This window comes from Numida meleagris, chromosome 6 (genome assembly GCF_002078875.1).
Source record: "Numida meleagris isolate 19003 breed g44 Domestic line chromosome 6, NumMel1.0, whole genome shotgun sequence".
NCBI classification, from domain to species: Eukaryota; Metazoa; Chordata; class Aves; order Galliformes; family Numididae; genus Numida; species Numida meleagris.
The window spans coordinates 16,754,745-16,767,433 of NC_034414.1; the positions used below are offsets into that span (position 1 = coordinate 16,754,745).

Genomic DNA, 12,689 nt, shown 5'->3' on the forward strand with positions numbered 1-12,689 from the left:
TGAAGGTTTTCAGATGTGATGGGGAGAATAAGAAGGTGTTTTTGCCTCTTCTTTACTACTAGTGTATTCTTACCCCAGGGCTTCAAGGTGAGAAAAGAAGAACATTGTTTCCCTATTTCTTATTCCTCTGAGAAGATGTGGGAGTGCTCCCTGTTCAGCTAACGCTTCCTTGTCAGATACCAAGTGTGCAAAACCCTTTCCACTTCTGGAAAATTTACTTTGTAAATTTTAAGATATTTCAAAGCCACTGCAGAAATTCTAATTGAGTTATGATGATGTTGTCAGACAGGGAAATAATGTTATTTGTAACGTATGCAAGATTTTTTTTTTCCTTTTTTACAAACAGTGAATCTTCAGATTATTTAACATTACAGTGTATATAATATACAAATACTTCATTTCATATGGTGCAAAACAAAATGACATCAGAGGCATTATGTTTGCTTCTGAGAGAGGGAGTGTCTCTGAAAGCATTCCCTTCTTTAAGTGGCCCTATAAATGACACTGGTGAAGCAGAGGCTCTACTACATGTAGCCACTTTGCCCAGATAGCAGTAGTCTGGGAAGGCAGGAGACTAGAAAATAGAGTAGGATGTGCAACCTCTATTGATCCACTACTGAGAGAACCAGAAACCCTGACAAATGGTATTTCTTAGAATTTCTATTTCAGAATCTCAGGGCTTTTCTCAGGTTATTAAAAAAACTCTCATCAGGAGAGCTTCTATTTCAGTCTGACATCTTTAGGAAATGAAGTTATATAATTGTACTGGCTGGCAACCTGTCCTTGGTAGGCTTGAACCTGTTGGCTAACTGTAACCAAATCTGACATACATTTTATTCTCCTGCAAGTTTTATGAACCATTGATCAAGATTCTACACAATATTAGTGAGTATAGCATTTTTTTTTCAGAATATTCCTCCAAACCTTTTATTCCATTGTTTCTTTCTTAAATACACAATTAGCCTAAAATCAATGTGCATCCTGAAGTAAAAACCATTTAAAAAGATATAATATGGGGACAATTTTGTTGTAATGATATATGTAGTGTGAATAATAGCACTAGTAGCACACTGATTGATGTAATAACAGGAAATTATTAGTTGATATCAGTGTAATTCAGAACCAAAAACGGCCCTTCATACAGTGGGTATCTATAATATTTAGTTCTATTTGACACTGAGCTGCAGGTGGTAAAAATGGGTAAAAGATACTCTCAGTGAAAATTGCCTACATTTTGCAGGAATTACAAATTGGGAAAATGGGAGAAAAACAATAGTAAAAGCTTTAGAAGGATGAAGAAAATGACCTTTCACTTATTACTATGGGTTTTTTTAAGAAAAAAAAAGCCACAAAAAACCAACTCAAACCAGAAAAACCACCAAATTTTCAGTTCTACATCCAGTAAAGAAGAAGCAAGTTCTACATATATGAAAGACCAAAATAATCCAGAGGTTTCTCAAAGACTTAAAGAATAAACTACCTTAAAAACAATACAGTTGTGTATCTACATGACTTTCAGATAAATGCAATGTCATCAGCTTCTGCCTCATTAGGTTAATAATGAGCAGCTAAGGTATCAAAAAGTGGGATAATACTGCTGCTCTGTGACACTGTCATCATTTACCAGCAAACTATCATTACATTTTTAGGTCATTGAAGCTGCTCACAGCCCTGTTGGCATCCAGAATTCCTCATTGCTCCTAGATACTCAGAGCTGTCAGTGTCTGTACTCTACTGGAAAGAAATGTATGCCTTTCCCACTCAGAATTCAACTTAGCCACAGGAAATCTTGCACTTCTGACCTCCATGCTCCGTTGTGGTAAACTTCTGTATTCAGAGTTAAAACACCAATCTTAAAAATCTACAGTTGTTTCCAATCTAGAAAAAAAAGTAACTCAAGTTGTTAGTGGCACTGCATGTCAGCGGTCCCCTTGCAAATACTGGAACAGACTCAAAGCTAGGCATCTCCACAGCTCTTAAAAGAATCAATTCTAGTTAGTTGGATGATGAAATCCCCCTAATAAGGCATTTTATTTTTGTAACATCAGAGTTTTGCTGGTATTACACCACCATATGGGAGACAATTTTGTCTTGTAACTCATCTCTCAAGTCTAGAATTCATCTCCACTACTTATATAAAATTAGAGATTTTATGTACATACCTGAAGATGGCCTTTAACAGTGTGGTCACACTTGATGCCACCTGGGAAGAAAAACTCATTTTTCATGAAACTGGACATCACTCTGTTAATACTTGTACTGTTTTATTTACTATATACTCTATCCTGACTATACAGCTTCAATAAAGAAATAGCAGAATAATTTCTTCCTTTTTCACTTATTATCTCTCAGTAAGCTCTACAGGGAAGGGAGCCCCTGTATCTCCAGCTCCTGCCAAAATATATAATCCACTTTTTTTTCAGTGTTTTTCCAGAACATTCTATAAACAGTCCTTCATAGTTGCTTATGGTTTTTGTCAATGAAAAATAAAATAGATCATATTACCACATCAATTGCATCTAAGAGAAATTTTTGCCATTCAACCCGTACTACCTTTGGATTTATCTTAGGATTTACCACTTCCTCACGAAATGAAACCAACAAATACTTCAATGGAGGAATTAGCATGCTGAAAAGCCATTTCAGTAGGTAAATAAACCATGTAGTTAAGCAGAAGGCCATTTTTGAAGCTAAGCTAGAAAAGGCAGGCTTCAGACTACATTCTAATTCTTCTCTCTGATCTGTGAGGTTTAGAATTCTTAAGGAAGAAAAAACCTAATAGCATTCTTGACAAGGAAAATTGTGGGAATGAGAACATCAATTGTAGGAATGACTGATAAAATTATTTAATTGACACTAACCTAAAGATAGATTACACAAAATGTATAATGGACAAATGATGGATTAGCTGCTTGAGTAAACAAAGAGGCTTTCTTTTTCATCTGACTCTAGTGAAGATGAAGAAGTCATTTTCCCCAGAAATTTGACAAGAAGATGCAAGAATTGTGATGCAAAATTGGAATAAAAAATACAGCTTAATGTACATTGTTTCAAGTACTTTTTACCAGAACTTGAAGAACAAACCAGTAGTCAAAGATAACAGAATTAATACATTTTTATAATACTGCTTGAATGCAAATTCAGACTTCGCTTTTATAATTTCTGTAATTATACTCAAATAACACAAAGAAAACACTTTGTGTCTCAGAGATGCTTCAAGTTTCAAAGAAGATTTCTGAGGAAATGTTAAGAGCTGAAAGCTAAGAAATCTCATCCAGAAGTACATCTTTGATAAAGAAAAACAACACTTCACAAAAATATTACATTGCTGTTTCCCAGATCTATCTATTCTGAATTATAAGGATAATGTGACAGCTGACAGAACATCCTCAACAAATGAAACAAAACATCAAAGCAGATTTATTGCTTCCCGTTTATGTGCATTAGCATTTAACAATTGTATAAAATAAACTTTATTCAAGCAATTTTAGATCTGGAATTCAGTGACAAACAGATAATTGCAATGCTATGGCTTCTGACGAAAAGTTGGAAAACAGAACTACGAGACACAGCTTCTGCCACTAGCAAGGAATACGAACATCATGCTACTTGAAGTAAAAATGCTACTTGCTTCTAAACTAGTGGAAGAAAAGATATTGTATTACCTGCTAGCAGCCTTTACTCCTTATCCAAGTTCACACACATGCTCTATGAATGTTTGCAAAGAGTATTAAGCAGCTTCAGAAAAATGAGCTGGCAGTATAACATTCTGTACATCATCTCTTAGGCTCTTCAAACTGAAATAGGAGTTTAGGGGACTTACACTGAAAAAATGTGACTGCTGCAGAAAAAATACGACTTGGCAGGGTATATTCCCTGACACTGGGAAGTGACATTGGGATCTCCGCCTTGTAAATCAGTTTTGCACATGCCTACACTGGCTATAAGATAAGCGAACTAGTGAAACTTCACAGGCTGCAATTAAGATGCTGGGGCATGTCTAGTCACTGGGGAGAGCTTCATTTCTACCCTTCACACAAGACCTTAAGGACAAGAAAAAAAAAGTGATATCTCAGGTACAAAACATTGCTGTTTTGCAGCCTAGGCAATGAACAAACAAAGAGAATAGATTTCTGACCAACTCCTGTGTCTCTCCATGCTCCAAAGTAGCAAGAAAGTACAATGACTGAGTATCTTTAGCATTATTTGCTGTGATGCTGGGGTAAAGGGCATGTGAGTCAAAAGGATTTCAAGGGACCACGAGTGCCTGAGGGAGCAAGTGGAGGGGTGGGGAGCATATGTGTGTGAAGTCTTTTGTGTTCCCAAAGGCAGTGCGCAAACACGGCAAATCTTGCTGGTGGGCATCACACATAGCTGTTTGTATTCAGCTCTGCTTCCGTAGCTGATTCAGTGAAAAGTGAGCTGAATTCAGCTCTGTCTGTTTGGTCTCCACTGATAAGCACACTGCAGCGCATGCCAGACTGCCCAGGACAGAGTTCCTCTCACTGCCAGCCTGCCCAAGGCCACCCTAATTATGGCTAATTGCCTGGACAGTTATCTCTCTGCAGCCTGCGTCGTGCTTCCAAAAGCCCCTAATTGAATTGCTATAATTTTTGCCCTTCCTAATGCAGTGGGTTGGTGAGGTAAAATGACCCATGGGAGGCGGGGGGGGGGAGGGCTCCGCAGCCCATAAAGAGCGGAGGGGACGAAGGGTGGGTGTGCAGAGCTGTGCCCGTGCACCGGGGCCATGCAGTGAGTGCCTGCCGGGAGCAGCCATCTGGACCGCAGCCGTGGGACATCCCAGCGTTTGTGGGACATCCCAGCATCAGCCGTGGGACATCTCGCCACCTGCCAGCTCCCCGTGAGACACCATCGTGACCCAGCTCAAGGTACTCAGTCCCTTCCGACCTCTCGGCCTTGTCTCACTGCTCCCCAGAAGGAATTGGGGTGTGGGCCCCCACGGGAGGAAGGCTCATCCCCACCCCTCATCAGTGGCCAGTTTGCTCACCTGCTATGCGGATCCAAGCTAGAAGCCAGGCAGCGAGCAACCTGAAGCGCTTACCCTGGTGCGGTTTCTTTTCAGATGCAGAGGTGTGCGGGTTTCCTGTTTCTGTCTTTAATCCTTTGTGCCACCCTGTCAGAAACGTTCGGACTGGTTTTATCTGTAAGTACTCATCTCCCATGGGGGTCGTTTCCATTGGGCAGCATCCATGTCAAAGCTAACAAGTGACAGTGAGCTCTGTCATGATGTACCCTGTGTTAAGAGAAACAGCAGTCAGACAAGACGTAGCATTCATATATTCGGGGCTGTTAATTAATTAAATACCAGGCTTTTGAATAATAGCTCCCATGTCACAAAGAATAAGAAACAAAGGTCTAGTTTATAGAGGAAAATTCAGTGGATATCCATCCCTGTCTGACTCAGAAAAGGTGGTATAGGTATGGACCTTTTTACAAAAACCATCACACAAATCCAAGCAACTAAAAGAAAATCCTACTTTTTGCTAAATGATTATCAGGAAATAACATAAACTTGAAATGCAAAGTCAAAATTGCTACCTCCAAATTGTGATTTGCAGTTTCATTTATATGATGTGAAATCTTCACAGTACGTGGATGTCAACAACAAAACCACTGACTGCATGGGGAGGAGGCAGGAGCTAGCAGTAGTAAATGCTTTGGTATTATTATATTATTATTATTATTTTTACCAAATTGATCTTATTTCAAACCTTCAGAAGACACTTCTAGTAAAAGAGCATCCATTTGGGTGCTGGTTACCTTCTTCTGTTCCGAAAGTGTATTTCACGCATTAATCTACTTGCATCTTTCTTTCTTCAAGGCAAAAGAAAAAAGGGGCTGGACTTTGAACAGTGCTGGTTACCTACTTGGGCCACGTAAGTCAAGCACTCTTTCTTGTATTATTTCAAAACTCAGAAGTTTTTTCTTGTAAAACTTCTCATTTGTTCTGTGCTACTCATTTACCTGAGACTGCAAAGACTGACTACTTGTTTAGATATTTATTGCGTGCCGATTACAGAACTGAGTTGCCTTAGACAATCATTGTTGTTTTCTGAAGAAGAGTCATGCTGTGAGTCTTTATACACAGATGCACATCTAGTCACCCTTTGTGCTACTGACCTGTAATTTCCACGTGGCAAATATTTCCTTTTTTCCCTTTTTCCTGGAAGTGTTACAAAACATCATAGCATCCTAGATATCAGAGGAAGAGTGACGTAATGTGAAATTCTGGCATTACTCAACTTATTTCAGATTTCAGTTAAAATCTGTTTGAAAATAGCTTTGTCACCTGGCTTTATTATACTACTATTAAAAAAAGTCCAAGCAAATTAAAACAATAACAAAGTGCAAAGTCACGGCTACAAATATAACAGTTTGTTGTGTGAAAAATACTTCAGGTACATGCTATTCAAAATACAGCCATACATACTGGTTTATAAAGATGAAGGATCATTGGATTATACAAAAAAAAAGTAGATTGTGTGTGCATTTGTAAGAAAATGTATGTACATTATGAGCAAAATGGAAATACAGTGCTAAGCTGTCTCAAATATCTGTCTTTTATCATTATTTCTGGTTAAGGTAATTACACTCTTTACCAACGTTTGTATATTCTCAGTCTCAGTGACACATGAGAAATGCTGCAGTACCTACTGTGACTCTCCATATATAGACCACATAAAAGGATATATAAAAACTGATTAATGCATCTTAAACTTGTTAACTGGCTTTGTAAATTTATGCCCCAAAGCAGATCTAACCAAATTGACAGATATGGAAATGTGCTTTTCAAATGACATTTATCTAAGACTGGGTAATAGGAATCATCCTCTGTTGCAGGTCGTATTGATCACCTTTTAATGATAAAGGAAATGCCCATTGCAAGGGGGAGAGAAGATGCACCAGGGGCATGTAAGATAGTTTACATGAATAATCTTCAAAAATTTATCTGCAGCTTGTTCTTTAAGTAAACACCTTGGCAACACTTTCTAATAACAGGGGAAAGGGTAGCAAAAACAACCTCCCAGATTACACTTGAACGTACAAACTTACGTTTTACTTAGAACTTTCACTGAATTCAACAACAGGTTTGACAAATATGTAGATGTAGTACAGGACTGGGTCTGTAAATGATAGAAATCATCACCACAAACGTGGAAGAAAGGTTATTTGACATTTTTTTTTTTTTTTTGTCATTTTGTATATAAGTATCCAACTAGTATTGATCGTGATCTTTTCATTAAAATCCATAAAAGGAAAAGGTTACTGCCAAGTCAATTAACTCCTCTGATTTCTAATTTATTTGTCAGATGCAGTAGATAACCACAGATCTTTTAATGACAAACATGGTTTCACTGGTAAACGTGAAATACAGCCTGATGAGGATATAAAAGCAGGTAATTAAATTCTGAAAGTTAGTATTGTTTATTTTTTTAAATGTCTTAATTTATTTACTGTCATTGATCTAATTTAACTGCTTAGATATAAGGTTACTCCTACACTTTTCCAAAAATCCCACTAAAAACTGGTGAAGAAGAAGATCTAAATTTCACCCACAGACCAGAAGTGTGCTTAAACACTTTGTTTCCTTGGGAAAAGTACTGTAATTGTATTACTTTAAAAGCAATATGATTTATTATACTTTAAATAAATTTATTTTTCTTTCTGTATACACAATTCAGTATATCAGACTTCGCCCTAGACACTCAAGAGCTCATTTTTGTCAGCAAAGAAGCGAGATCATACAGAACTCTTTTCAGTAGGGAAACCAACAGAAACTGGCAAATACTTTTTGATTTTGATATTAAAGCTGAAACCAATCGAATTAAAATCATGTGGCACTGCTTATGTTAGAAGATTCTCAATCATTTAAAATAAACTCTCCAAGTTAAGTCTCACAATGTTTCTATATTTAAGCAATTTGGATTATTTTCGTTAAAGCTGGGGAATGAGCTTTGTCCAAAAAGTATGACAAGTCAATTAAAGTTAGGTCAAATTAACATTTACCTCAGTTTTTGTGTTTTCAGGATGAATGCCAGTTTAGCGCTGGTTTGTAGTTATATATTAAAACAACAATACCAAAACAGGAATATTTCCTCAACATTGGTATAAAAATAATATTTTGCTTATCAGAACCAATGTTAAAGGAAGACAGCATTTGCAATCTAACAGTATGGGGCACAAAGCAATGCTGCCATTTGCAAATAAATCGCCAGCTCCTTTACAGAAATATATGATCTTTAAGAATTATGGAACTCTACTGCAGGAACTGCTGCATGCCCAAACTTACAAGTAAACATAACCAAACTTGTCTGGATGGGACCTAAAAATATTTATAACTGCCTCTGTTATTAACCATATTTTAGATGCTCTCCTGTTTCAAGAAATGCTGCAAGCTCTCCAGACAACTCTGAACTTGTAAGCTGTGTTAGTCACATAATATTAAATTGAAAAAAACAAAAACAAAACAAAAGAAACAATATCTATGAGCACATTTAGGAAAAACTTTAAACTCCAAGAAAATAACTTTCATTGCTAGAGTCTGAAAGTAACTGGCTATATGGAATCAAAATCCTATATACTCATAGGAATATGTGTGTATCTTCAAGTCCCTAATACACATATATATATATGCAATAAATATCATATTACGGATAAAAAACGGGTCAACTAAAGACCAGTATAATCATATTAATTATAATAAAAATCCATAACAAATGAGATCAGAATAAAAATTAAATAAAGAAAAATATTCAAATGAAAACACAAGTATTACTAATGTAAGAGTCAACATGTTTGTGTCCATCAAAAGACTGGAATCTAAGATATCTAGACACAAACTTCCACTCAAATTCTTAAATGCTGACTCTATATCAGAAGCCTTCCTCTCCTTAAAATTTCCCATCAATATTTTTCACTTGGGCTGCACAGCTCTGTCTGGACTGTATGTCACTACAGAAATGAATCATTTCTACTGTCATGGAAGAATTCTCCCAGCATTCACCTGCTGCAAAACCTGCCTTTCAGGCTATTTTCTGAGATGAAACGTGTCCTCAGTGATAACATCAAGGGACTGTATTTTCACCACTGTGATAATGGGCTGTGAGTCAGATTCTGCTGCCCGTCTCTTCTATATGTAGAGAACTAAAACACTCAGCAAAATTACGTAAAATCTGTTCTCTAATATAGAACAAGCTTCCGCCTTGTTGACAAAAAGCAAGATGTCTCCAGTTTTTAAGGTTTTTTTTTTTTTTTTTAATACACAAAACAAACACATTACTCATTTTCCCAAGTACAGTAACAAGCTTTGAGAACACTTGATTACTTGGGCAATTTAAGAAGTATCAAAAAGCCAACTTGCACAAGATTAAAGAGAGTATACAGTACTTGTTATATATTTGCAAAAGCACATCCTCCTGAGCCTTTAGGTAAGTCCCAGACTCAGTTGCTGGGACTACAAATCACTTCTGTATCACTTAGCATCTTACTGGGAACAAAGTCAGCCCTCACATAGAACTTTCAACTGTTTTGTAAAACTGATGAATTTGCTACATTTACCCTTCCATTTCATCTCAAGCTAGCAGACACAAAAGAGGGAGCTGAGGTCAAAGGATAATTCTCTTCTGCAATTGGGCTCACTGGTCTTAAGAATCATGACCATTAAGCTGTCAGAGTAGCTCCTCTGCAGCAATGGCATACAAAGGTGTGCAATTTCAATTTTGAGAATTGCAGCTGCATACCTGAAAGTTGCTTTGCTCTTCAGTGAAATGAGACATTCCATTTCAAGGATTTTTTTTCCAGATTGTATTTCAGGATCCTTATAAATTCAGACACAATGTTATATGCAATTAATAGATATTTTTACACCATGTTAACATTGAATAATGACTGATTTATTTTTTAGGAAATCTTGGAAGACCACTGGCTGACGAAAACACTGTGCGCACAGTAATCGAATTTTTGACTTACTTACATCTTAAAGGTTAGTGAATACCTTTTAAATCCAGTTATATTTAGCAGAAGCACTGAAGATCTTCTTCCGTCGGCCTTTCTCCTGTGACATTCAGTGCAAGTCTACTGCAGATTTGCCTTTGAACAGCATTCCTGGGAGTAAGGGTGGGAGGAAGGGAGAGGAAGTCAGTTCTACTTTAACATATCTAGGAATATGTCTGACTTCATGAGTACAGGCAGTCCTGTCAAAACGCAGGTGAATGAATACCTGACACAAGAGGTTTCTAGTACTATTTGATTACTCCTAGCACTGTGAAAACAATAAGTTACTATAAAATGCTATGGAGCCAGCATACAGATAGTTGAAAACAAAGTAAATACAGTCTGATTATATGCAAGTTATTAAAACAATTTAGTAACTAATTAAATAAAAGCTCATTTTACCGCCAAGAGCAGTTGGCTGAAATTTAGAAAAACCTGTTAGCAATGAAGAAATACATCTCCCTTTCTCCATGCATTCTACAAGAAAGTCACATCATAAAATTGCAAAAAAACATTAAGCTGCACTTTAGCAAACAGCTCAAAGTGCTGCTGGCAAAACTATGGGAAGTCACAGAACTCTGACAAGATTTGTAAAACTGAGCTTACAGCTGATCTTGTAAGAACAGTAGCGTCACTATATCATTAGGTAAAGAAGAAATGTGCCTGCTTCTGATTTTGTTCATTTTAATCACAATTCTGAGCATCTTCATAATTTTCTCAAAAAAAACTTTCAGGCAAAGAAAGATAACTTAATTTTTAAAAACGTCTTCTGCCCTCTTAAAACTGTCTACAAAGCATTTAAAAACTTAACACGTATTTGCAAAAAAGATAGCAAGGAGAAAAAAAGATATTTTCTTTGCAAATGATTGCGGAATTCTCTGTTTCAGGAAGCAGGCAATCTGTAACTTCTATACTTATATATCTTTAAATACAATGAATTATAAGCAATTCTGTGATAGGCATATGATGTGGAATAGTAACAAAGAACTAGGTGTTATATTTCAATTTCATTATATAAAAAGACATTCAAGGAATCTATGAGTTCTGTATATCTAGGAAACAAAACTCTAGACATCTTTGGCATAGTTTATTAAATGATTTGCATTCACCCAAGCAAAATAATTTTCACTACTGAAAACATCAACCTAATGCTTACTTAATCAAATCTGCATTTGTAACAAAAACTCTTTACAGCTAGAGCTAAAGGCCTGAGAGAATTCAAATATATACATACATTTAAAGATTATTAGCATGTATATTTACTGTGAATAAATAAATAGCTTGTTTAGTGTGCCACTGAGAAGGAGACCTAAACATTTATTTCCATACCCTGCTATCTGAGCCCAGGAAGCAAAAGAAATAACTGGATAAGAAGGGAAAGAACGCAAAACATGTAAAGTGTGAGAGTCCACTGTGATGAATAGGCTAAGACCTACTGACTTGTTGGGCAAGAAAATAAAATGCATCTCATAGAAATACAAATTATTTCTTCCCTGGGACGAATGAGGAAAAAAAGTGTAATGTAACTAACAGTATCAATTCCCTATTTAGGATAGTAATGCTAAACACCTTCTTTTATTCAGAAAAAGATGGTATTGTTATCTGTCCTCGGAATACAGGAAAATGGTATTGTCCAGATCATATAAAATGGCTTTTCCTTGAGATAGTTCTTGTATTCCCAGGTTACAAAAGACAGAATATTATCACATTATCCCTTAAGAGTAGGTATTGCCAAGACTTAATACAAACTTTTACACCAAATCATAACCTAGGATTTTGCAGGTGAAAAACATACTTTGATACTATGCTACTGTGGTAGAGAGGCTTTAACATTTTTGCTCAAATGTCACTTTACCACATTAAATATATTCATTTAGATATCTTCCTGTGGAGGTGGGGTGGAAACCCACTCATGGAATTCAGCATCAGGGAATGATGATAACTCAAATTAGATACAAATTTCTATCTATCTACAAGATGAAGTGAGTGTTTCAGTTAATATCATTATAAGAAACGCCTTAGAGATCACAAAAAAATGGCCTTCAGCTATTTCCTCTTGAAAATGTCTGCCTCCAGTTCTAAAGTCTTGCCCATGTAAAGCTGGATGTAGAATAGCACAGGACTGCCATTAATATTAAAATTTTTGAAGCTTGATACCAGTAGCATCACTACATCACTGTTATTTCTTAAAAAAAAAAAAAAAGTAACATTATTGTAAGAAGTTGTTAACATTTAAAAGAAAGAAAAATTTTATAAAGTAACCTATCAAAAGTCCGAAGATCTGCCTCTTACAGTTGACAGAAAATATAAAAAATGTATACTACTGAGATTGGATCATATTATTTACTTGCCAAGACTATTATGCACCTTACATATTTGTTAATTCATTTTTTTTTTCTTTTTTGAAGAGATGGGAGCACTTGACAATTTACCTTCTCCAGAGGAAACAAATCAGTCTTGAAGAAGAAAACATTTTTATTTTGTTGTAGTGCAAATTTCAAGTCAATTCTAAACAAAAGATCCAGAAGAACAGAAGATGAGACATATTGTTTTCATTAATCTGAAAAACAGTAAATGATGTTCTGCCTCTTTGGTTTTGTTTTTCTCTCCTGTAATGTTATGGTGTAAAATTTTGCCTTGGTAAAATTTTTCTGTAGGTAAATGATAAAATAAAA

At 36.1% G+C, this 12,689-nt stretch overlaps 1 protein-coding gene and 1 long non-coding RNA gene across 2 annotated transcripts; one reads left to right on the forward strand and one right to left on the reverse strand.

The window, feature by feature from the left end:
- LOC110402119 lies at positions 390 to 12,448 on the reverse strand. The gene is made up of 5 exons (XR_002440912.1): positions 10,016 to 12,448; positions 7,075 to 7,145; positions 6,142 to 6,213; positions 5,009 to 5,254; positions 390 to 2,203 (listed from the first exon to the last, which is right to left on the reverse strand). It is a non-coding gene; the product is annotated as an uncharacterized LOC110402119 (long non-coding RNA).
- On the forward strand, positions 4,682 to 12,689 carry GAL (galanin and GMAP prepropeptide). The gene is made up of 6 exons (XM_021403847.1): positions 4,682 to 4,889; positions 5,084 to 5,164; positions 5,843 to 5,897; positions 7,332 to 7,418; positions 9,926 to 10,003; positions 12,423 to 12,689. Exons 2-6 carry the CDS (start codon positions 5,084 to 5,086, stop codon positions 12,473 to 12,475), a joined length of 354 nt encoding a protein of 117 aa, XP_021259522.1. The 5' UTR covers positions 4,682 to 4,889; the 3' UTR covers positions 12,476 to 12,689.

Coding starts and splice junctions, on each gene's coding strand:
- GAL (XM_021403847.1), top strand. CDS start 5,084: ATGCAGAGGTGTGCGGGTTTCCTGTTTCTGTCTTTAATCCTTTGTGCC. Junction 7,419..9,925: donor TGATGAGGATATAAAAGCAG/GTAATTAAATTC, acceptor TTTATTTTTTAG/GAAATCTTGGAAGACCACTG. Junction 10,004..12,422: donor GACTTACTTACATCTTAAAG/GTTAGTGAATAC, acceptor TCTTTTTTGAAG/AGATGGGAGCACTTGACAAT.